The sequence below is a fragment of the Lampris incognitus genome, chromosome 3 (genome assembly GCF_029633865.1).
Source record: "Lampris incognitus isolate fLamInc1 chromosome 3, fLamInc1.hap2, whole genome shotgun sequence".
Taxonomy (NCBI): domain Eukaryota; kingdom Metazoa; phylum Chordata; class Actinopteri; order Lampriformes; family Lampridae; genus Lampris; species Lampris incognitus.
The window spans coordinates 56,679,217-56,705,503 of NC_079213.1; the positions used below are offsets into that span (position 1 = coordinate 56,679,217).

The 26,287-nt window shown below is 43.6% G+C and overlaps 1 protein-coding gene across 1 annotated transcript; it reads right to left on the bottom strand.

Annotated features, from left to right (window-relative positions):
- Window positions 1-5,151: 5,151 nt before the first annotated feature.
- LOC130109764 (desmoglein-2.1-like) lies at window positions 5,152-24,893 on the bottom strand. The gene is made up of 14 exons (XM_056276746.1): window positions 24,780-24,893; window positions 21,615-21,770; window positions 20,427-20,565; window positions 19,870-20,039; window positions 18,830-18,964; window positions 17,821-18,006; window positions 17,074-17,657; window positions 16,826-16,968; window positions 12,291-12,512; window positions 11,004-11,243; window positions 10,220-10,353; window positions 8,472-8,801; window positions 7,299-8,298; window positions 5,152-6,704 (listed from the first exon to the last, which is right to left on the bottom strand). The coding sequence occupies exons 4-14, from the start codon at window positions 20,026-20,028 to the stop codon at window positions 5,152-5,154; spliced, it is 4,686 nt and encodes a 1,561-aa protein (XP_056132721.1). The 5' UTR covers window positions 20,029-20,039; window positions 20,427-20,565; window positions 21,615-21,770; window positions 24,780-24,893.
- Between the last annotated feature and the right edge of the window lie 1,394 nt (window positions 24,894-26,287).

Consider the following 26,287-nt stretch of genomic DNA (forward strand, 5'->3'; position numbering starts at 1 on the left):
CCGGGCTCCTGTCGCCGACCGGGGGTTGCCGGGGCGACCACCATGGAGTCACCAGGTGGTGGCGTGTGGGGGTGGGCAGGGGTGAGCGCGGACGCGCAGTGCTGCTGTTGGCTGGCCAGGAAGAACTTGTCAGCTTCTTCAGCTAGCTTGCGGCAATCGGTAATGCTGGTGTTAGCCAAAGCGGTCCGCACCTGAGCAGGCAGTTGTCGCAGAAATAGTTGTACAAAGAGGAAATCAGGTGTGTGCGCCGGTCCCAGCAGATTCAGCATCTTGTCCATGAGCTCGGATGGCTTGCTGTCACCCAAGCCTTGCAGAGAAAAGAGACGGTGGGCCCTCTCGGCGTCGGAAAGTTCAAAAATCTTCAAGAGTTGATCTTTGAGCCCCTTGTATTTGTCTGCCGCCGGAGGATTTGTAAGGAGACTCGCCACTCTAGTTGCAGTCGAACATCCGAGCGCCGATACCACGTAGTTGTATTTAGTAGCATCATCCGTTATTTTGCGGATAGCAAACTGCGCTTCCGCCTGGGCGAACCATGTCGTTGCCAATGACTCCCAGAACTCTGGCAATTTGAGAGAAACCGCGCTGATTTCGTCAACCATGTTCGTTCGAAAGATTGTCTCTGATAACTACCAAGAGACAAACGTCGGGGTCACCAGTGTAGAGGAGCTCAAGCAGGAGTCGTGACAACTTTCTCTTTCGGCTACACAACGTGCACCATTTATTCCGTCCACCATTACAACAACAACAAAAAACCCGCGCAGCGGAAGTGTGTCACTGTAAACCCGAACTGAGAAAACAGCAGCTGTAAACTAACGTTCCTACTAGCTCAATAAGGGGAATTATGTAGCCCCATAACCACTACAACCTCTTTAGACGGGCTTTTATTGTATAATGTCCCAATGCTATTATGTCCTCTGCTATTAATCTACTTTTTAATTATCTTCTGTTTATTCTTGTCCTTTGTTCTCATCTTATGTAAAGCACTGAGTTTTAGAAAAGCGCTTTAAAAATAAAATGTATTATCCCTAGGGGTGTGTGTGTGTGTGTGTGTGTGTGTGTGTGTGTGTGTGTGTGTGTGTGTGTGTGTGTGTGTGTGTGTGTGTGTGTGTGTGTGTGTGTGTGTGTGTGTGTGTGTGTGTGGGCCTTACGATGGCCGGTGGCCTGTCAGGGTTATCTCCCCGCCTGCTGCCCAATGACTGCTGGAATAGGCTCCAGTATCCCTGCGACCCGGAAAGAGCAGGATAAGTGGTTCAGATAATGGAGGGATGGATGGATTATTATTATTATTACTAGAAAAATGTTTTTCCACAGAAAAAGCGTGTGAATGCTGAGCTGCTGAAAGAAATCGCGAAAGCATTGCTGAAAATGGATAAATAGGAAAAGTCAGAAAGTCACTAGCCTACCTGAAATACCTGGAAACTGAAATGTGAAATGGCTGAATATTTTAAAAGTTTTAAAGGTATAAAAAAATGAAAAAATTGCCATAATGTGCTAAATACCTAAATAGTTTGATTGTTGAATGGTTTCTGTAGTTTAAAGTATGAAAAAGTGGAAGTGGTGCAAAGATTTCAAAGTGCTCCCAGTCCCATTACAAACACACACAACAAGGCTGTAACAAAACTTGCAAGCATTTGCAGCAATGCTTTATGTATGGAAAAGGTTTATAGTCTGAAATATGTGACCCCCCCCCCCCGCCGCTGGTAAAAGTGTCCCCAAGTAGACCTAGGTTATCGAACTGCAAAACCTGACCTGAACATTGTTCTTCTAAAAGAAGAAAAAAGAGCTACAGTACATCAGAAGAAATGGTCTTTATTTGTCACGTGACATCAACGTCCCCTTCAAACATGGTCCCACATATATCTCATGTTAAGTAGCCTACTATTTTCACTGCAAATTTACAAAACAAAACAACATATTGCATCACTTTTTACGAGGTAAAAAGTTGAATTTTGTGAAATTAAAAAAGTATAATTATAGGGAAATTAATTTCCAAAATAGAACTGTAGATGAATATTGTAAATTGACAAGTTCTGGAAATCATTCCGGACAGAGGGAAGGATGGTATCATTACACTAGAAAAATTGTGACTGTAGGCTACCTCCAAATTGGTATGTGATGTCACAATAGGGCTGAACATTCTAACAGGCAAAGTGTATGGCAGAATTGCTAAACTTTAGAGCGGAATTGTTCAAAATCTATAAAATATTTTTAAAATCTGAATATGATTCTGAAAGAGCTGAATGCCCTGAACTGTTTAAGCTTTAAATGGGGTTTCTAGCTCAAAAAATGAAGGAGGAGATACAGTTCAAAGGTGATGAGGGTTTCAACCTTTCCCCATAGACTTCCATTGTTTTGAAAAAGTAGAAAAAGCTTAATATGTCTAAAAGTATAAAATATTTAAAAAAAACGAAATGTGAGCCTTAATGGGCTTAAAGAGATGAACATTTTGATACCTGAATGGTTTCAGTTGCTAAAAGTATGAAGGAGTAAAAGAGGTGGAAATGTTGCAAAAGTCCCCCATTGACTCCAATTCAAAAAATCGCTGAAAAAAGTTGAGTATTTCAAAAAGTTCAAAAGGTATGAAAAATCTGAAAGGGGAGCACTAATGTCCTTAATGAGTTGAACATTTTGATTGTTGAATGGTTTCAGTAGCTAAAAGTATGAAGGAGCTACAAAGTGTCAAAAAATGGGCGGAAGAAAAATAAATAACTGCAAAGCAATAGTGTGAATGCTGGGCATTCACACTAATTATTATTATGACATAGGTTAATTACTGCACACTCAGCTCTTGAGCCTATTTTTCCTTATCTATCAATTACATCTCTTCTGTGGTCTCTATTGTTAACCTTAGTTCCTCTGAAGGCCTCGCTCCATCTACTAAGATCTCCATTGAAGGACCGTCCAGATTTCACAGCTGTCCAAATGACTCCCAAGAGTCATGTGCGGTATTGGAGCTAGGGTTGTTGACAAAGCTTTACCCACAATATTTACCCCGTCCTTTGAATTAGCAGCTGTTCATGCTGAGCTTCAATTTGTCGATCTACATCAGTGATGGTGCATGTTGGGAGCAGTTTCTGGAGTTACGATAGTCATTCCCACAATAGGGTTTCTGGCTATTGATGTTAATTTTCTCCTGCGTCTTTAATTTTGATTAAAGGGTGAAATTGTTTGTTGTGCTTGAGAAAACAATCAGGCTTTTTCCTAAGCTTGCTCTTTATATCCTGAATCTATGACATAATTTCGTTGTTAAAGGTTCTTTGGTAGATGCTTGGGAAGTCATACCCAAATCCTCATCTGAGAAACTTTAGGAGGGATCATTGTCATTGACTTGTTCAATTTGAAGGGCCTTACTTTCTTCAGTATTCTTTAGTGTCATCATCTTCTGTAATCTGAATTTCTGTCTCAACAAGTTGCTCATCAGTTATTGTACTTGCTTCAGCTGACATGCAAGGGTTATTGGTGTCATGGCAATAATCTAATTCCATTCCGACAATAAGTGAGAAGCGAGACAAAACAGCTTTGACAGTATTGTCACACTTTAATATGCTCATGAAAAGACACACAAAGCATAGAAACGAAGTGTGCATCCTGATCTCAGAGTGCACTCCCTTTATACCATGCAGTCCAAACATGCTTATTGTCATGATCACAATGGTGTGTACCCAGAGTTTATCCCTAATCCTGTTTGGGGGAAGTAGCTCATCTTTATTGCTGGACTGCCAAATTGATAACAAAACTTGCTCAAGGAGTTCATAAGTCAGGTCTCCTCTCGTCCTTATCTTCCAGCTCGCAATTCTTCAGGGCGGTTCCTTCAGACCTTGTTACTCTGAAATGAGCTTCCCATACATTTCTCTGTTATCAGCTAACAGTTAACAATAGGCCTTTAGTAGTTCATATGGAGAAGACACTTTTTACACTACCTTTGCTCTGCTACACATGAGCTTTAAGCATCTATCTAAGCAATATAGATTAAAGTTAAACATAGTATAGATCATACAAGGTCAAAAATTAGAAGTAAGCAAACGTCATATATGATTATATATGTCATAAAAATTGCCTTCACAATAGGTTCCTCTGTGAGTGTGTCAGGTTACTGGACTGGTTTGGCAGATACATCTGGTACTGATAATAAGTCCAAGATGGCACTCTCAACTCTTTCCACCACAGAGACTTTGTCGTCTTTTTGTCTTCCAGAGCACTTTCGAATCCCTGACTAGGATTCTTCAACATTCAGTGTCGTCTCCTTTTCCAACATGTTACGTTATCTCATCCTCTGATGTTTTTTTTTCTATTTCATATTGATCCCTTATTTCATCCTCTGATAAGTTTTTTCCATTTCATTTTGATAATTCTCTCATCTGTCGATGTTTTTTTTTAATTCTATTTCATTTTAAGTAAAGCAGAATCCATCCTGTCTGACAGCACCTCCCCCCCTGCATCTAGAGTTTCAGAGCTTGCCTTCTGGTTCCCGCTTCAAAAACCTAATAGTCAAAACCAATAGATACAAACACTCCTTCATTCTCTCAGCCATTTCACTAGTAAACTCCAACAGCAAGAGGTAATACCAGCTCCACCTTGATAAACACTGTTGACACTGTTTACTGTTGCACTGCTTTTCATTGGCTTTGTTCTCCTCACTACATGTTGTATTTATTTGCCTTATGTGTTCTGTGGAGTGTTGTTTTGTGTGTTTAAATATTGCTGCTGCTACACAACTGTTGCTCCTCTGGGGACAAATAAAACCTACTTGACTTGATTTTGATATATTATCTCATCCTCTGATAGGGTTTTTTTTTCATTTCATTTTGATGTATTAACTCATCCTCTGATGGGGCACTTTCTGTTTCATTTTGATGCATTAAATCATCATGTGATGGTAATTTTCTGTTTCATTTTGATGCATTATCACCTCGTCCTCTTGATAGGTGTTTTTCCATTTCATTTTGATGCATTATCTTATCACGTGATGGGGCTTTTTCTGTTTAATTTTGATCCATTACTTTCTCACCCTCGGATAGGCCTTTCTCTGTTTCATTTTGATATGTTATTTTATCCTCTAATAGGGCTTTTTCTATTTCACTTCGATGTGTTATCTCATCCTCTGATAGGGTATTTTCTGTTTCCCTTTGATGCATTATCACCTCATACTGTTTAATTTTGATCCATTATTTTCTCATCCTCGGATAGGCCTTTATCTATTTCATTTTGATCTGTTATTTTATCCTCTGATAGGTCTTTTCCCATTTCATTTTGATGCATTGTCTCCTCCTCTGATAGGTCTTTTTCTATTTCATTTCGATGCATTATCTCATCCTCTGATGGGGCTTTTTCTGTTTCATTTTGAGCCATTATTTTCTCATCGTCTGAGAGGTCTTTCTCTGTTTCATTTTGATACGTTATCTCATCCTCTGATAGGGTATTTTCTGTTTCCCTTTGATGCATTTTCACCTCATCCTCAGATGGTTTCCCCCCCATTTCATTATGGTGCATTGTCTCACCCTCTAATAGGTCTTTTTCTATTTCATTTTGATGCATTATCTCATCCTCCGATGGGGCTTCTTCTATTTCCTTTTGAGCCATTATCTCCTCTTCTGATGGGGCTTTGTCTGTTTCATTTTGAGCAATTATTTTCTCACCCTCTGATAGGTCTTTCTCTGTTTCATTTTGATGCACCATATCATCCTCTGATGGGCCTTTTTCTGTTTCATTTTGATCCGTTATTTTCTCATCTTCTGACATGTGTTTTTCCATTTCATTTTGATGCATTATCTCATCGTCTGACAGGGTTTTTTCTAGTTCCCTTTGAGACATTATCACCTCATCCTCAGATGGTTTTTCCCCCATTTCATTATGGTGCATTGTCTCACCCTCTGATAGGTATTTTTCTATTTCAATTTGATGCATTATGTCATCCTCTGATGTGCCTTTTTCTGTTTCATTTTGATCTGTTATTTTCTCATCATCTGATATGCCTTTCTCTATTTCATTTTGATGCATTATCTCATCATCTGATAGGTGTTTTTCTATTTCATTTTGAGCCATTATCTCATCCTCTGATGGGGCTTTTTTTGTTTCATTTTGAGCCATTATTTTCTCATCCTCTGATAGGTCTTTCTCTATTTCATTTTGAGCCATTATCTTATCCTCTGATGGGTCATTCTCTGTTTCATTTTGAGCCATTATTTTCTCATCCTCTGATAGGTCTTTCTCTATTTCATTTTGATGCATTATAACGTCCTCTGATGGAGCTTTTTCTGTTTCATTTTGATCCGTTATTTTCTCATCTTCTGATATGCCTTTCTCTATTTCCTTTTGAGGCATTGTCACCTCATCCTCAGATGGTGTTTTTCCCGTTTCATTTTGATGCATTGTGTCATCCTCTGATAGGTGTTTTTCTATTTCATTTTGAGCCATTATCTCATCCTCTGATGGGGCTTTTTTTGTTTCATTTTGAGCCATTATTTTCTCATCCTCTGATAGGTCTTTCTCTATTTCATTTTGAGCCATTATCTCATCCTCTGATGGGTCATTCTCTGTTTCATTTTGAGCCATTATTTTCTCATCCTCTGATAGGTCTTTCTCTATTTCATTTTGATGCATTATAACGTCCTCTGATGGAGCTTTTTCTGTTTCATTTTGATCCGTTATTTTCTCATCTTCTGATATGCCTTTCTCTATTTCATTTTGATGAATTATCTCATCCTCTGATGGGGTTTTTTCCATTTCATTTTGATGCTTTATTTCATCTGCTGTTGGTATTTTTTGTATTTCATTTTGATGCATTATCTCAACATGTGACGGGGCCTGTTCTGCTTCGTTTTGATGCATTAGTACCTCATCCTCTAGGGCGTTTTCTATTTCGTTTTGATTCGTTGGCTCATCTTCTGAAGGGTTTTTTTCTGTTTCATTTTGATGCAATATCCCACCCTCTGTTGGGGCTTTTTCTGTTTCATTTTGATCCATTATTTTCTCAACCTTCGATAGGTTTTTTTCAGTAGTTACCAAGGTATTCACATTATTTGTCTGTTCATTCTTTGGTGAAGCTTCTCTGTCTGCTATTTGGATCCAATGGTTGCCCCGTGTTTGTCCCCATGGAGAAACTACTTTGCTACCCGGTTCTAATTGGTCTACTTTGATCTGTCTAATTTCATTTGGACTATTCCCAGCTGTCTGAACTTCATGATGTCTAAACTCATGCCTGGCTATCATGTGTCCCCCACTGGGGTGCTCGACACCACACCCTACCACACTGACTGACTCGAACCCAACCTGCCCAGGCTGCCCAACCCAAGTATTACCCAAATTTCTGTTTGATAAATATTCAATCCCTTCTCTAGTCATGGTGTGTCCTGGCAGAATGCCATACACACAGCCCTGGGCTGCTGAGCCTAACACCCCCTGAGAGGAAGCAGCCTCTTTAACCAGCACAGCATCTCTGGGCAAAGTGCCCTGAGATGATCCTGCATTAGGCCTCAATGTATCAGCTGAACTAGTCTTATTCTCTACCAACATGTAGTTACCATCAGAATCTGGGCCAATCATTTTCCAACCACCTGTGGGTAACAGGACTGTTGGACTGGCTGGGCTGGTGGGACTTGGGACACTGGCAATGCTGGTTGGGCTTATTTGGCCTTGTGTACCCTGGATAACCAGCCCAGTAGGGGAACTCTGGGCCCCATTGACTACAAACATACCCTGAAAGTTCGCTCCACAGGTCCCATCAGCCAAAAGGACAGTATTCTGAAGCTGAGGTTGAACCATGTAGTGCATGGGCTGCAGCATAGGAGCGGTAGCATAGTACAAAGGCTGCTGTTGCAGCAGAAGTGTCTGGCCAGGAGAGGGTAGTGTAGGAGACTGGATGATGTTACTAACCTTGGTAACAGAACTAGAGAGAGGTTGTGATGGAGGGCTGTTTGTTGATTGAACAGTGTTTACAGTGCTAGCAGAGGTTTTGCAAACGTTAACAGTATTGGAAGAGATAATGTTCTTTGTTTGGATATTAGTATGCATTGTCTCAATAAAATCTTGAGTTTTGGCCTTAACAATTGGCTCAACAATGCGGTTAACTGTAGTTTTGAGAATGCGATCAACTTTGGGAGGTTTTGGTGGTGTTGGAGGAGCAGGAGGAGAGCAGATCTCAGCCAGAGTCTTGAACTTTTTCCCCAGGTCGTTGAGGAACTGGAGGTCATCGTCAGATTCCAGGAGGCTGCAACAGCCAACCGAGCTGGTAGGAGAGCCTTGGCCTTCATATTCATACACCAACAAACTGTCCTTCACCGGTGAAGGAAACATTGCTTTCTGTAGGGAGAAATTATTATATTGGTCACTGGTGTAACAGTCACTGAAGATATATGTCTCTTCAGTTTACTTTTTTAATCAAAAAGCCTCTGATTTCATTTTAACTCAGTTGCTGCATTATAGTAATTTGCTACATTAGAGAACAACTGCACAGAAATGAAACAACAATTTACCTGTGAGTAGTAATCATTGAGGACAATGTCTGGTAGGGCCATTTCTTCATATATAGCTGACCTGAGAGTAGCATGTGCGTATTTTCCATATCCGGTGAATGTAGCACTGGGACTGCCAAAGTTGTATGTACCCTTTGAGGATCCATAGGGGCGACTGACGTCAATGAAATCCTGACCGGTTTCTTGAGATGTAAGTCCTGATTCATTGTACAATCTGCTTGTCCGACAAGTTGTGACTCTTGAAGATTTTGTGACAACATTGTGATCCTTTTGTATGTCAACATTCCTTCCAGGACCCAAAATTACAGGAACACTCAGCAGGGGAACTTCCTATTGATATGAGACAGAATGTCAGTACTGCACTTAATGTATCACAATTTCCTAAATATCTCTCCAACTCTTCATGTTTATGACAGTAAACATCTCAATAGAAGCAGAACATGATACCGCTGATTAAGGATTAGTGCATACTTCAAAGTACAATCTCCAGTGAATGCACACATAAGCTCTCTGCCCCACCTCTGGTATTGTTTTGGTCAGACTTCGTAAATATTGTTTTCTTTCCATCCATTTCATCACCCAAGCCGCTTATCCGAATTTGGGTCGTGGGGAAGCTGGAGCCTATCCCAGCAGTCATTGGACGGCAGGTGGGGAGACACCCTGGACAGACCGCCAGTCCATCACAGGGCCCACACATTCACACCTAAGGACAATTTATTAAGGCCGTTTCACCTGACCTACATGTCTTTGGGCTGTGGGAGGAAACCGGAGCACCTGGAGGGAACCCATGCAGACACGGGGAGAACATGCAAACTCCACACAGGGGACGACCCGGGATGACCCCCAAGGTTGGACAATCAAATCAAATCAAATCATTTTTATTTGAAAAGCCCGATATCACAAATTACAAATTTGCCTCAGTGGGCTTTACAGCAACACAACGTCCTCTCATCGGATAAGGAACAACTCCCTAAAAAAAAACAACCCAAAAAACCCTTTCACAGGGAGAACAAATAGGAAGAAACCTCAGGGAGAGTAACACATGAGGGATCTCTCTCCCAAGACGGACAACGTGCAATAGATGTTGTGTTTACACAATACAACATTGAAATCCCGGGGTTCGAACACAGGTCCTTGCTGTGAGGTGACCGCGCTAACCACTGCGCCACCGTGGCGCCCTTTAAAGGAACAATATAGGTGAAATCCAGATAACTGGATTTGATGCCCCTGCTGTGGTTCTATGGTATTCTATGGAATGGTCATGCACCATCCAATGAAGAGACCTGGCCTCTTTAGAGCATGTTGAACCAATTTCAGTGTTTGATGATGCTAACAGCTCATAAATGTCATTTTAGTTCCACCAACCGATAAGAATGAAGGAGGGGCATTGAAAGATAGACCTACTCCATCAGAGCAGAGGGGGAAAATGGAAAACGAAAATGAATCAATAGTGTCGGTAACAGGAAACCGCTGTGGGACCTTTTATACGCGCAGTATTGTATAAGCGGGAGGCCACATAGTACCCACAGCAACATCATCCCTGTATGTTCCCTGAAGGTGGCGCTAAACTATGACAATGCGAATCATATGCTGAGGCAGAACCTTTATTCCCTTTAAATCACTGCCTGGGGTAATTAGATGTAAAAAAAACAAAAACAAAAACAAGAATAACTCAAAAAAGCTGACCCCCCCTCAAAACAACAAAATAAAACAAAACAAAACATATAGCTGCACATCAGTAAACTGACCTTATCCTCGCCTTTTCCCTCGGTAGGATAAGATATGAGATGCTCCTTGACATCAAATGGGAATTCAGTGAATTGTTCAGGAAATATGGTGTCCTCTCCACCACACTGACAGAACACTAGTATGAGTGGGATGACTGGGAAACGAAGCAAATCATTCAATTAAATCCTATATCATATTTATCATTATCATGATATGAATGATCTATATCATGATATGTATCATTATCATGATATAAATCATGATATAAATGATCTATATCATGATATGTATCATTATCGTGATATGAATGACCTATATCGTGCTATGTATCATTATCGTGATATGAATGATCTATATTGTGATATGTATCATTGTCGTGATATGAACGACCTATATCGTGATATGTATCATTAACGTGATATGAATGACCTATATCATATGTATCATTATCGTGATATGAATGACCTATATCGTGATATGTATCATTATCGTGATATGAATGACCTATATCATATGTATCATTATCGTGATATGAATGACCTATATCGTGATATGTATCATCATGATATGAATGACCTATATCGTGATATGTCTCATTATCTTGATAAGAATGACCTATGTCATGATATGTATCATTATCGTGATATGAATGACCTATATCGTGATATGAGATTTTGGTCATATCGCACAGCCCTAAAAGAAAATCAGCATTCTATCTAATCATGTGCTGAACTGAATTTTAGGTGTAAATACGATTTTTTACAACGTGAACATCAATCAGTTTGCTTCATCAGCGATACTCACACAGCAGTAAGCACATGGCACTGAGAAAAAGGCTGATGGCTGGGGCGGAGAGCTTGGTTGAAGTGGTCTGTAATCTGGCTGCCTTGCTGCCGCAGCCTTTCGTCTCGCCACAGATACACACCTCCAGCTGGAAAACCTCATTGGAGGGGCAGGACAGGCCCTGTTCATCTGCCACCTCCACCTCTAGTTCATAGATTCCTGGCCACAAGTCTTCCAGAGAGTGAAGAGCTGCACTTGTTTCTAGCGAAAGGAAAGGAGAGGTGAGAGTTGAGTGAGCACAATGATAATAATAATAATAATTTTAAAAATGCCCTTTGCAAATTACTTGCAAACTTCTGTGAAATTCAGCATTAGTAAAGTGATCTACTTTGTTGGTAGGCTACTGGATTAGTTTCTGAAACTAATCTAGTAGCCTACCAACAAAGTACTTACTGGCATAAGTAACAACTTAAGTTGTTAGCATAAGTTACTGGCATCTAGTAGCCTACCAACAAAGTTGCTACTGGCATAACCTATATGAAATAGTTTCATATAAGTTATGCCAGTAACAACCCAGTCTCACCAATCTGCGTACAAATAACACTTTTTATGCAGTGCATACGCCAAAATCCAGTTTTGTGTGCAGACGATACGCCGATCCTTTCCATTATCTTCTGCGGAGAGCTGATGCGTCCAAATACCATGCATCACCTTGAACGGTCATGACGTCACCAGTGAGGCTCAGTTCGTCCAGTTCACCAGAAGCACGGGAATCCACAACCAGGGCCAGGGTCAGGGTCAGGGTCAGGGTCAGGGTCAGGGTTAAGGTTAATAGAATAACCAGGTTCACCAGAAGTGCGGGAATCCACAACCAGAGCCAGGGTCAGGGTCAGGGTCAGGGTCAGGGTCAGGGTTAAGGTTAATAAAATAACCAATACTACCGTTAATACCATGATTTAATTACAAAGAAGGCTGTTTCCCTGCTTCCCTGCTTGTGGATGTCCTCGCATCAGGTGACCTGGGCGAACTGAGCCTCGCTGGTGACGTCATGACCGTTCAAGGTGATGCGCGGTGTTTGGACGCATCAGCTTGCCACAGAAGTTAATGGGAAGGATCGGCATGCAGAATGGGACTTTGGCGTGTGCATTGCACTCAACGTGAAGGCGTGATAGCGTGTGCGCAGGAAGGGGACACGCTGTGGAAGTGTCCTTGTCAGGTTATCACTTTGCTGCAGCAGAACAGTAGATAGTTTCACCGTCATTATCCTGGCCTTTCACCATGTGGTGGCTCAGCCGTTCACATGCTTACCGTTGATGAGCTCTACCTCCCAGGTACCGTGCGTCCCTTCGGGTAGGATTCTGAAGCTAAACGGGGCGCCATTGGGCTTAACATCTTCGTCGAAACCAGTGACATAGACGGTTTTGTCATCGGAGCAGAGGCTATCATAAGTGGTGGCCAGGGTGGGGCAGTGGTCATTTGAGTCCACCACTTGAATGGCTATTGTTCCCGTAGCTGTCTTAGCCGGCATGTCTGTGGATCACAACAGCCCAGTTTGTTGAAATGAGAAACTTGGTCATAAAAACAGCGTGAAGGGTTTTGCAGTAATATCACAGTCATGTTGAGTGGTCATGTGGGTTTGCACTACATGCAGTTTGATTCCGGGTCCATGGCTCTCACTGTACTTAACAAGGAATAACAACACTACCACACAAACTACCACACAACATGACCTTGTCTGGGCCGTCCGGGTAGCATAGCACTCTACTGCACCTGCCTACCAAGTCAAGCCCATTTGATTTGTACTATAGCCCAATGTCACAACATGGGGATCGCCGGTTCGAGCCGGGACGCGGACCTGGGGGTTGTTTAGTCAACTGGGTAACGCAGTCGCCCGTGGTGAGGGAGATCCGGGTTCGTGTCCCGGCTGAGGCGGTCCCCGGCTGCCCCCCGAATTCGCTACAGTATAAATCAAGTTGTAGATGGACTGCACTGCAACAGCCACTCAGAGCACTTCACCGTCAAGGTAGGCCTCACATTCACCCGCGTGCACACACACACACACAGACACAGACACACACACATACACACACACACACCCCGATGGCGTTTTCCGGTTTCAACCATCTAGGTAAGCACCCTCTCACCGGGACTTGGTAGGGGTGAGGTGTCGAGGAGGCGTGGGTCAACCCGGCAGCCGCCCCGTCAGCAGACGGGCCGCTCTCCCTCCGAGCCTCGTGTGTACTGTATGATAACGTGGCTGCTGTTAAGCAGTCATGCTGGGCGCGCTACCCATTTTAACAGGAACATTCTGACACAACTACAGGCGTCGTGCCGAATAACGCACAAATGTCGCCGCCACCTGCTGCCACGGACGGCTCTCACTGCCTTCTCACATGTTCAGCATCCACACAAGACAGCTGGGCCCTAGCCTGGACCATCCATTTGTCTGCTGGGGCGTGCGTAATTCCCATTGGGGACGGGGGGGCATGTCCCCCCGCCCTCTTTTCAAAATCCCATTTGTGCCCCCCCCCCACTTCCACTTCCACAATCTTTTCATTATTATTACTACTATAAAGAGCCTGGTAATACCAGCGATCAGCGGTCTGGTTGTTACTACGCCCGCCTGGCGGGGGAAATAGTCCCCAGCCCACCACGTTGTTCCAAAGGGGGTAAAAAGCAAAATGGCGAAGTAATGTTTAAGGTGGTTGTAAAACAGCATACTTTTATTAAGCTATGTAACTTGAAAACGAGTCCACCTTAAGCCACAGCACATATCTGTGGAAAAGGTATGAACAGCAGAGTCTCGCTCGCTGCTAGCTTACTTTAACATTAGACCCACACACCACGGGCTCGGGAGGATAACGCCACTTTGCTTTCCTGTCACACCCCCGGCAGGTGGAGGTGAAGGAGGGAGACAGGGAAGGGGAGGCAGGAGAAGCAGCACTGGGTTGCAGGTAGGTCATGTGTGCTGTATAACGGGTTAGGTGATATATTCAAAACTCATTCATAGCTGTCACATAAGCTACTAGTACTACTACTACTACTACTACTGCTACTAGTACTACTATTACTACTACTACTACTAGTACTACTATTACTACTACTACTGTGAATGTTGCACATGTCTGAATGACTACCGACCCATAGCACTCACCCCCATTGCCACGAAGTGCTTTGAGAGACTGGTTCTGGCTCACATCAAAAACATTACCCCCCCACATTCGACCCACATCAGTTCGCCTACCGTCCCAGAAGGTCTACTGAGGATGCCATTGCCACTACCCTGCACTTTGCTCTGACCCACCTTGAACTTAACAACACATACATCCGGATGCTGTTTATAGATTACAGCTCTGCCTTCAACACTATCATCCCTGGCAAGCTAACCACCAAACTCCTCTCCCTTGGCCTCAACCCCTCCCTCTGTAGCTGGATCCTGGACTTCCTGACCAACAGGCCTCAGTCTGTTAGGTCAGAGCCCGCACTACCAGGCTGAAAAACACCCTCTTTCCACAAGCTGTTGCCCACCTGAACCTGGCAACCCACTGAATGTCTGTGGATATTTTTAAATATTTTGTACTCGTGCCCTCTGTTAACTTATTTTTAGCTTTTGGTCTTCATGTGTGTATATCTTATACTGTGTTTGGTCTTCATGTGTGTATATTTTATACTGTGTTTGGTCTTCATGTGTGTATATCTTATACTGTGTTTGATCTTCATGTGTGTATATCTTATATTGTGCTTGCTGTATTTGTTTGTGTCTGTCTTGCACTGTCTGGTGAAGCCACAGCCCTCATTTCATTTTTAACATGTGCCTGCACATTGTTTTTAATGACAATAAGTTGAATTGAATTGAATTGAATTGAATACTACCACTACTACCACTACTACTACCACTACTACTACTACTACTACTACTACTACTTTCCGCTGCTCCTGTTAGGGGGCGCCACAGTGGATTATCCATTTCCATCTCTTCCTGTCTTCTGCATCTTCCTCTGTCACACCAGCCACCTGCATGTCCTCCCTCACCACATCCATAAACCTCCTCTTTGGCCTTCTTCTTCTCCTCTTCCCTGGCAGCTCCATATTCAGCATCCTTCTCCCAATATACCCAGCATCTCTCCTCCACACATGTCCAAACCATCTCAATCTTGTCTCTCTTGCTTTGTCTCCAAACCGTCCAACCTGAGCTGTCCCTCTAATATACTCGTTCCTAATCCTGTCCTTCTTCATCACTCCCAGTGAAAATCTTATCATCTTCATCTCTGCCACCTCCAGCTGCACCTCCTGTCTTTTCATCAGTGTCACTGTCTCCAAACCATATAACATAGCTGGTCTCACAACCATCTTGTAAACCTTCCCTTTGACTCTTGCTGGTACCCTTCTGTCACAAATCACTCCTGACACTCTTCCCCACCCACTCCACCCTGCCTGGACTCTCTTCTTCACCTCTCTTCTGCAACCCCCGTTACTTTGAACAGTTGACCCCAAGTATTTAAACTCATACACCTTCACCACCTCTTCTCCTTGCATCCTCACCATTCCACTGTCCTCCCTCTCATTCACACATAGGTATTCTGTCTTGCTCCTACTGACTTTCATTCCTCTTCTCTCCAGTGCATACCTCCACCTCTCCAGGCTCTCCTCAACGTGCACCCTACCGTTGCTACAGATCACAATGTCATCCGCAAACATCATAGTCCACGGAGACTCCTGCCTGATCTCGTCCATCAACCTGTCCATCACCGTTGCAAACAAGAAAGGGCTCAGAGCCGATCCTTGATGTAACCCCACCTCCACCTTGAACCCATCTGTCATTCCAACCACACACCTCACCACTGTCACACTGCCCTCATACATATCCTGCACCACTCCTACATACTTCTCTGCAACTCCTGACTTCCTCATACAATACCACACCTCCTCTCTCTGCACCCTGTCATATGCTTTCTCTAAATCTACAAAGACACAATGTAACTCCTTCTGGCCTTCTCTATACTTCTCCATCAACATTCTCAAAGCAAACATCACATCGGTGGTGCTCTTTCCTGGCATGAAACCATACTGCTGCTGCTGATCATCACCTCTCCTCTTAACCTAGCTTCTATTACTCTTTCCCATATCTTCATGCTGTGGCTGATCAACTTTATACCTCTGTAGTTATCCCTCTGTGTAGCTGTCACATAAGCTATTGTCAGTTATTTGCTAATGATTGGTTACTGTAGTCCCTAAATATATGTAGAAATGCAGGAAATTAGATTCAAATCACAAGTTTTTTTCTGAGGAAGAACCCCCCCCCAGACCTCTCATTTTATTGTGTCGCCCCCACTTCTCAAACCAAAGTTATGCCCTTGTCTGTCTGTACCTACTCACAGGGTCCTACCTACTACAGTTCCACCATCGCATGAGGCCTCAGGCCGTCCAAAACATTTGGCCTTCATATTCTCACAGGATTCCTGTCAGAAAGCTGCGAGAATGGAGCGATCACTAAACAAACTATTCTTGTGTTAAAAGGCAATCTGCTTTACTTATCTTCATTTGCTTACATTTCTGATAAATCTGAAAATAGAGCTCCATATAATTTCTGTGTGTCATTTAGGTTACTGACTGACACACAGGGAAAGGTAGCTAAGTGGTTTGGCAGGTTCCATCAAAGACCAGACAGGCTGGGAAAAGGTTCAGAGGAGCGCTGCATTGTTTTTAACTGCAAACCCCTTCAGCTGTTGAAGCAGTTAACTATGAAGGGACAACAACAACAAGAGAGCAATTATTGAACCACTGTGATTCCATTCCATTATCATCTATAATATGCTTGCAGAGTCTGAAAGTCCGAATATTACCTTGGGTCATGCAGACTATTTTGGCAATATATGTGCCGTTCACTAAGAAGTTGGACTCTCGATCTGGTATCTTGTTAAGCTTAATCTCAGCAGTTTCTTCATCAATAGTAACCCAGTTGTCTGGATCATGGGCTTTGGCATACCTAAAATAAATGCAAATATACGAGTGAAGAATATACAGGAAGAAAGCTATAGGGATCGAGTTTAACTTTGTATTGTTTGATTACTTAGGCAGTAGTTTGACTGACCGGACATCTTCAGCTGGTTTTCCTGTGTCTGGATCAACAGCAGCAAACACTGCGATCACTCCATCCTTTGGCATCTTATTTGGGTCTTCTGACACAGGAACGGGCTTGGTGCTTGGCTTGAATGCTGGTCCCTCTGGCACATTTTTTACTGCAATCTTAATAGGATAGCTTTCCCCTGGTTTAGGTTTAGGTTTTGGTCCTGGTTTGATGCCTGGTTTAAGACCTATTCCTAGCCCAGGCCCCACACCGGGTTTAATCCCAAGTCCAGGTCCTAAACTCACACCAGGACCAAGCCCTGCATCAAGCCCTGCATCAAGCCCAGCATCCAACCCAGCATCCAACCCAGCATCTAACCCAGCATCCAACCCAGCATCTAGTCCTAGATCCAAACCTAAGTCCACCCCAAGGTCTACACCAGGCCCTGCACCACCTCCGGCACCACCTCCGGCACCAACACCAGGACCACCACCTTCTCCTATCTCCACATCCACATCCATTGCCACAGCGCTTCCCATCACAAAAGGAGCTACATTTTCAATAAGCAACCCTAGCTCAAGGACCTGGACCTCTTCAAAATCCACTGCCTGTTAGGAAGACAATGGAGTTGAGGGAGGTGTTGAAGGAAAAAAGTGAGAAAAACCAAAGGTAAAAATAAAATACTGGTAAAAAAAACAACAATAAATAAAAAACTTAGTAGATCAATATTCTTAGATCAAGAAATGGTAAAAAGAATATAAGTAATCATACTTTGATCAGTTTCAGAGTGCCCACATTGGTGTCCTTGTCTGTCTTAATGGAGAAGAGTCCATTCTCATTTCCTGTGACAATGTGAAATACAGCCAGCCAGTTGTCTGTGTGCGCAAGGTCTTTGTCTATAGCTTTGATTTTCAGCACAGTGACGTCAGCAACATTTTCATCCACAGTGCCGTCGTACTAAAAAAACAAACAAACAAACACAAGATTTGCATTCAGGAAGTGAGTATGGTCATGTGCAGTTCTTGGAATCAACACCAACATCCAACTAAATGACAGTGTTGTGCCCAAAAGTATGTCGACTCTCAATAGCGTAAGTGAATTATGATTAACAACTTAAAGGGACATTTCACTTCACCAATTTACAACCTAATTCCCATGTATTAATCATAGGAGTGGCATCGTTATCACGTACACAATACTTAACCAGTGTCGTCTGTACTGTCATGGCTCGCTACAACAAATTGGCTTACTTCCACCATCCATTACTGCTAATGGATGGTGGAAGAACTACAAGGCTGAGATGTTCATCTCCTAATTTCTGCTGCTAGAAACTCTCGTGCACTGCATTCTAGTCCATGTATGGGCAACGTGGAACCGCTGTCTTGGCAGGACGAAGTCAGTTTCTCCGTCAAACTGAATTGCTCCAAGCAGTTATGGTTTTAAGACAAGATAGACCACCAGCCATTATAGGACATGCAGATTATTAGGGGCATAATTACCCTTTAAATTGGCAAGTGAAACTATCTTAGATGACAACTGTTACTGTCACACCCCAGCTGACAGCAGCGATCCATACACCAATATCAGTACTCACTGGAAAATGTAACATGGTAGGGTGTGCTTGTGGTGATTTGTGGTTTTCAGTGGTTTTTGTGGGTCAAAATAAGGCAATGTTGGCAATATGAGCACGTCCAGATGTCTCGTTTGCCTGGGGCTCATGATCATTTGGACTGCAGTAAGATTAGCTGATTTCATATTGACACCGGTCCATGTGTCTCACCTCATTTTTCTCCAGTGTGGGGATGTTGTCGTTGATGTCCAGGATGGTGACCTCAACAGTTCCTGTGCCTGTCAGCCCCCCTGCTTGACCTCCCATGTCAACCCCTTGGACAACCAGTTTGTAGAAGTCATGAGTCTAGGAGAGAGAGGAATCACAATAATCACCAGTGGTATAATAATAATAATAATAATAATAATAATAATAATAATAACAAAATAATAATAACAACTTTATTTATATATTAATATATATTATATCATATTTAATATATCATATCATGTATATTTATATATTATTATTTATATATTAATCCAGTGAGTCAAGTAAATTCTTTATGAGTCAGTACTGTCTGATAAATAATTTACTTGACTCACTGGATTATTTTGCTCCTTATTTGTTGAGCACTTTCCTACCATTGAGTGTTTCTTTTAACAAAGTTATATGTGCGTGTGTGTGTGTTTATATATATATATATATATATATATATATATATATATATATATATATATATATATATATATATATATATATATATATATATATATATATATATATATATATATACAACACGGATAGAGGAAAAAAAAGATTTTAATACATTACAGTGCAGGCTTGTTTCATGCATCTCGCACTCATCACAGCATGGGTTAGCCGTGCAGCTGATGAGTGTGGATGCATGAAACAGGCCTGCACTGCAATGTATTAAAATCTTTTTCCCTGTATCCATGTTGATATTCCACCCCTCATTAGTTGAGCACTCAACACCATTTACGGTTTCGGAAAAAAAAACGTTATATATATATATATATATATATATATAATATTATTATATTATATTATTATATTATATTATTATATTTGTTTGTGTATTATATATTATTGTTTATATTATATATATGCTTTATTATTTATCATATTATATTATGTATTTGTATATTATAGATTTGTATTTCTTCATATATCATCAGTGGCAGAAAGGTGTTGGTATTGCGTGGTGCTGTATACCGAGTTTGGTTCAAGAGGTTGTGTGAGGTTCTGACCTCTCTGTCCAGTGTGACCTCCTTGACGTACAGCTTGCCTGTCTTCTTGTCCAAAGCGAACATGTTACCCGAGCCCGCCGGCTCTTGACTGATAATGCTGTAAACAATCTCAGCATTTATTGTTCCTTCTTGGTCTTTGTCCTGTCCCTCAATCTGCATTACAAAGGTTCCTATAGTGGAGCACATCAAGAAGACCATCTCAGCAGACACCCTCAGTTCATGGGTATAAAATGAAAACTGGAGGACTTCAAATCAGCACCGCTGATTTTATCTGGAAGAGCTGCGTATGACATGTAACCTGTTAGAGACCCGTTAGAGACCTGTTAGAGACCCGTTAGAGACCTTTTAGAGACCTGTTAGAGACCTTTTAGAGACCCGTTAGAGACCCGTTAGAGACCCTTTAGAGACCCGTTAGAGACCCGTTAGAGACCCGTTAGAGACCCGTTAGAGACCCTTTAGAGACCTTTTAGAGACCCGTTAGAGACCCGTTAGAGACCTTTTAGAGACCCGTTAGAGACCCGTTAGAGACCTGTTAGAGTAGGTTAGGTTAGCTTTACCTTTTTTGCTGCACTCTGTGATGTTGCCGGAATGCAGCTCAAAGTAAGGCGGGTTGTCATTCTCATCGAGCACCGTGACCGTTAACGGGATGTTCTCCTCTGCCGTGGTCCCGTTTCTGTACTTAGCCACTCCTGTAAGCTGCACCACAGCCAGTTACGCCAATCTCACTTAACTGGTTTTCAAGGCTTAAAGATTGCATGCCACTACATAAACACATGCTTTCATGCTGTTAATACTTAACCAAAAATGACTATTCCTTCCTTCCATCCTTCCATCCTTCCTTCCATCCATCCATTATCCAAACCGCTTATTCTGCTCTCAGGGTCACTGGAGCCTATCTCAGCAGTCATTGGGGCAGCAGGCGGGGAGACACCCTGGACAGGCCGCCAGGCCATAACACAGGGCCCACACAAACACACACACACACACACACACACACACACACACACACACACACACACACACACACACACACACACACACACACACACACACACACACACACACACACACCTAGGGACAATGTAGTATGGTGAGTCACCTGACCTACATGTCTTTGGACTGTGGGAGGAAACCGGAGCACCTGGAGGAAACCCACACAGACACGGGGAGAACATGCAAACTCCACACAGAGGACGATCCAGGGCGGCCCCCAAGGTTGGACTACCCCGGGGCTCAAACCCAGGACCTTCTTGCTGTGAGGCGACTGCACTAACCACTGCGCCACCCTAAAACCCAACTATTCCAAAGCCTGATAATAGAAAATGAAAAGTGATGTCATCAAGATACAAGATGTGGACATGCTGAGCCATATAAGACATCACGCTAGCACGGGGAGGCGTTCCAACCAGTGTGGCGTGCGGTGTTCCTGTTGGTTCAGGAGTGTTTGGAACTGGCATCTGCTTTCTCTAGAGCAGCTCCAGATGAGAAATATAATGTTCTGTTCTCTGGGCTTGGGCAGTTGTTGATATTTAGAGATATTATTTGATTTTCCTCAAGTCAGAGAAGGGACATGAATCTCCATTTGCACGTTATGCACCTGGAACTGATAATCTTTGTTCCTTTCTTTAAAATATTTTGGCCCCTCAGACATCTGAGGCTAAGGATCCATTCAAATCACTGCATTTAGTGGGACATGCCCTGAACAAGATTATTGTTCTGCTATTTCATTTGATTCGGAGACTCACGTTGTAGAATGGCTGTTTCTCCCGATCCAGGACTCCAGTAATACGTACAAACCCAGTGTCAGGGTCAACCTTGAAGAGGTTGAAGGGTGCCCTGTCAGCGCCTGGTCCGGTTAGAAAGTACTCCACCTGGGCATGCTGGTCCTTATCAGAGCGAATCTGACCACAGAACCGAAAGGTAATAGAGGGAACGTGTGCTGTTACTTTATACATACAAGTATTACAGTATGATATATATGGAATTATTGCATGTAAACACCATACCCCCCCCAGCTCACCCTGAAAACCTTCTATTCGGTTTAAAATCGATTAAAAAAAGCCACTCATTTTTCTCCTTGTATTCTTACAATAAGTGTAACCCATCCTATTGTATAGGAGCAGGGGGCAGCAGCAGCACCCGGGGACCAACTCTAGTCCTTCTTTCCATCGCCTTGCTCAGGGGCACAGGCAGGAGTATTAACCCTAACATGACTAGCTTGGTCTAGTCAGAAAGGCACGAGCTGAGGAAGCCTCTTGGATGAGAGGCGAAACGTCTTCACGGATATATACCAAGTCCAGTTGCACTTGATTCAACTCCTTTGCATAACCATGACCTGGATGGACGAGAACATTCACAGACACACCCTAACATGCATGTCTTTTTGATGGTGGGAGGAAACCCACGCAGACACGGGGAGAACATGCAAACTCCACACAGAAAGGACCTGGGACGGCCTGGGGTTCGAACCCAGGACCTTCTTGCCGTGAGGCAACAGTGCTGACCACTGGGCCACCATACCATCAGCACACCAGCTACGATATAATTATCAGATAGACCCTGTCCCCGTTCCCTGTTATATTTAGTTATGTTGGTTTCCACGTTTACAGGAATTTATAAGCAATTAGCTATAAATGGATTTTATAAGTAATAATCATAATCATAATCATCATCATCATCATCATTAACTCACTTCACCCACCACCGGTGTATAGCACCACCTGGGTGATGCACGGCAGCCATTTTGTGCCAGAACACTCGCCACACATCAGCTTGAGGTGGAGAGGGGGGGTCATTGAGCCAGGTACATGGGTGATGATTAGGTGGCCAGATGGAGAAAGCCAGGTTGGGAATGTTGCCAGGACACGGGGGGGGGGTGGTGGACCCCTACTCTTTGTGATAAGTGTCATGGGATCTTTAATGACCATAGTGAGCCAGGACCTCGGTTTAACATCTCATCCGATGGACAGCATCTCCTAAAGCACAGTGTCCCCGTGACTGCCCTGGGGCATTAAGGTTTGATATTTGTTGTTTTTATTAGGACCAGGAGGAAGACTGCCCCCTACTGGCCCAGCAACACCCCTTCCAACAGCAACTTAGATTTTCCCGGAAGGTCTCCCATCAAGGTACTAGCAAAGCCCACATCTGCTTAGCTTGCGTCACTTGGCAGAGCCAGGGTGCATGTTGGTATGGCTGTCGACAAGCTGGGAGATGCAGGTTGGGGAGGGGCAGGTTGGGGAGATGCAGGTTGGGGAGGTGCAGGTTGGGGAGATGCAGGTTGGGGAGATGCATATCAATACTGCTGTTACCTGTTTGAGTGAGTATACAGGGCGATGGGCAGGGAGACACCCTGGACAGCTTACCAGTCTATCAAATGGCCCAAAAACACCATCCCTTGCGCCCCTTTTTCTTACTTGTATGGGCATTATAATAACAATAATAATAATAATAATAATAATAATAATAATAATAATAATGATAATAATAAATCAATCTTATGTAGCGCTTTTCTAGTACTCAAAGTTGCTTTACAATAAATGGAGTGAAACAAGATGACAGATATAAACAAAACACAGACATGCAGGGGTGGATAGGAAGGGGGGACAGACATACAGGGGTGGATGGGAAGGCGGGGCAGACATACAGGGGTGGATGGGAAGGGGGGCAGACATACAGGGGTGGATTGGAAGGGGGGCAGACATACAGGGGTGGATGGGAAGGGGGGCTACGAGAGGGGTAAGTGGCAGCCACACACGACGACAGCAGGACTCTCCCACTTGGACAGATATAAAGGGAAAGAAAAACAAACATAATAAATCACATAAATCACAGATGCAGGTGAAACGTTCAGTCCCCAGCCTGCCCCAGACCAGGGGTGGATGAGCGGACGGGGGGGGGGGGGGCACGAGAAGGCAAAGGCAATAGAGAAAAGGTGTATCTTGAGACGGGATTGGAAGAGTGGGAGGGATTCTGAGTCTCTAATGATTTGGGGGAGTGAGTTCCAGAGCCTGGGAGCTGTCCTGGAGAAGGCTCGGTCACCAAGGAGGTTGGACCTGGGGTGGAGAGAAGGGAGACTGAGGTGGATCTGAGGGACCGAGAGGGTTGGTAGGGGGAGAGGAGACCGGTGAGGTATGGGGGAGCCAGTTTGTGAAGGGCTTTATAAGTAAGAACCAGGAGTTTGTAATTGATCCGGTGGGAGATGGGTAGCCAGTGGAGGTCTTTTAGGACTGGGGTGATGTAGTGCCAGGATTTGGTGAAAGTTAAAAGTCGGGTGGATGCGTTCTGAACCAGTTGGAGTCTCTTGATAGAGCTAGCACTGATTCATAGAGGAGTGAGTTGCAGTAATCAAGGCGGGAGGAGATGAAGGCATGGATCAGTATCTCAGCAGCAGGGCGTGAGAGAGAGGGTCTTATTCTGCAATGTTGTGAAGGTGGTAGAAGGAGGATTTGACCATTTGGCAGATATGTGGCTCAAGGGAGAGGGTGGGATCGAGGATCACACCAAGGCTGCATGCCTGGGGGGAAGGGGAGACAGTTGTGCCATCGATGGTGATTGCTTTTATTATAGTGGGTCCGCTTCACCTAACATGCACGCCTATGGTTTATCAGGGGAAACTTGAGTCCCTGGCTCAAACCCATACGGCCACGGAGGAATCAGAACACTTCCCCGGCCCTCACTTCTCTTTTTCATCCTGTATTTGTCTGTTGGTATCTCTGCTGTCTTTTTCTCCCTGTCCCTCAATGCATTCAAACCAATTCCTATTTGCTGGAGGCATACCGGTGCCGGGCTAGTTTCTAATGATGTCATAAGAACCCATTTCTGGTTTTGGTTCTTGAAGCGCCCTTTGGGCAGAATGGATGCCAGGTTTCAAAATGTTTGGTTATGCTACCTGACGCTACTTGTTTATTCACCTTGGCAATGAACTCCCTATCGGTGTAGTCCTTATTCTCTTTCAGCTTGGCAGGAGGAAGAATCCACTCTCTCTTGTGTCTCCTCGGCTTCTTGGGCTGCTTTGACTCAGTGCTGACTAGCTGTAAGGAAAACCAAAAAACAAACAAACAACAACAATTGACTATACTACATATTTGTACACAGGTTGGCAAGAAAATAAAAACAATGTAAGTGCGCACAAGAGACAGCGGTTATGCTAGTTTTTCATGTGCTGTCTGTCTCGTGTTATTTCTCCTCTCTCAAGTGTCCATCATACTAAGCTGCCCACACATTGCTTATTTATAAATGTAGATGCCCTGTTCATTAAGACAGACCACAAGGAGCCATGATAGCTCAAAACTAATAGAATAGAAGCATGGATGCGGTCTATTCCGTTGGCTACCAACACGGGGATCGCTGGTTCGAATCCCCGTGTTACCTCCGGCTTGGTCGGGCGTCTGCGGGTGGGGAGCCGGGTGTGGGTATGTGTCCTGATCGCTGCACTAGCGCCTCCTCTAGTCGGTCGGGGCACTTGTTCAGGGAGGAGGGGGAACTGGGGGGAATAGTGTGAGCCTTCCACGCGCTACGTCCCCCTGGTGAAACTCCTCACTGTCAGGTGAAAAGAAGTGGCTGGTGACTCCACATGTATGGGAGGAGGCATGTGGTAGTCTGCAGCCCTCCCTGGATCGACAGAGGGTGTGGAGCAGGGGCCGGGACGGCTTGGAGGAATAGGGTAATTGGCCGGGCACAATTAGGGAGAAAAAGGCGGGGAAATTATATGTATATATAATAACAGTGGTAAACATGATTATGTAGGTGTGCAGACATGACACCAGAAGAACCGTCACATGGGCTGTGCAAAGTGTGCAATTGCACTTGGCCTCGCACCTCTATGGCCTCATGCCTGGCCTACAGTTCTGCAGTTTTGTTTTGGGTTTATTTGTATATAATGTTTTGACTGTCCTTGCCACAACATGTTTCTAAAATTACATTCATATGTGTCCATTCCATTCCATGAAAAACATCTAACAAATTATTCTTTTTTTTTCTTGATATTGCATCGTTATGTAGTATTGAGATGGTGTGGACATGTGTGGAGGAGAGATGCTGGATATATTGGGAGAAGGATGCTGAATATGGAGCTGCCAGGGAAGAGGAGAAGAGGAAGGCCAAAGAAGAGGTTTATGGATGTGGTGAGGGAGGACATGCAGGTGGCTGGTGTGACAGAGGAAGGTGCAGAGGACAGGAAGAAATGGAAACGGATGATCCGCTGTGGCGCCCCCTAACGGGAGCAGCCGAAAGTAGTAGTAGCATCGTTACATAGTACGTGGTCCATTTCACTGTTGATTGAGAGGAAGAAGGACAAGGGGAAACAATGTCGGTTGCACGGAAACAGGAGTTTGGTGCTGAGAGAAGGAAAACAAAAATAAAAAACAAAACAGAAGGAAGAATTTCATAAATCAATGCGGGGATCGCTGGATAAATTTGT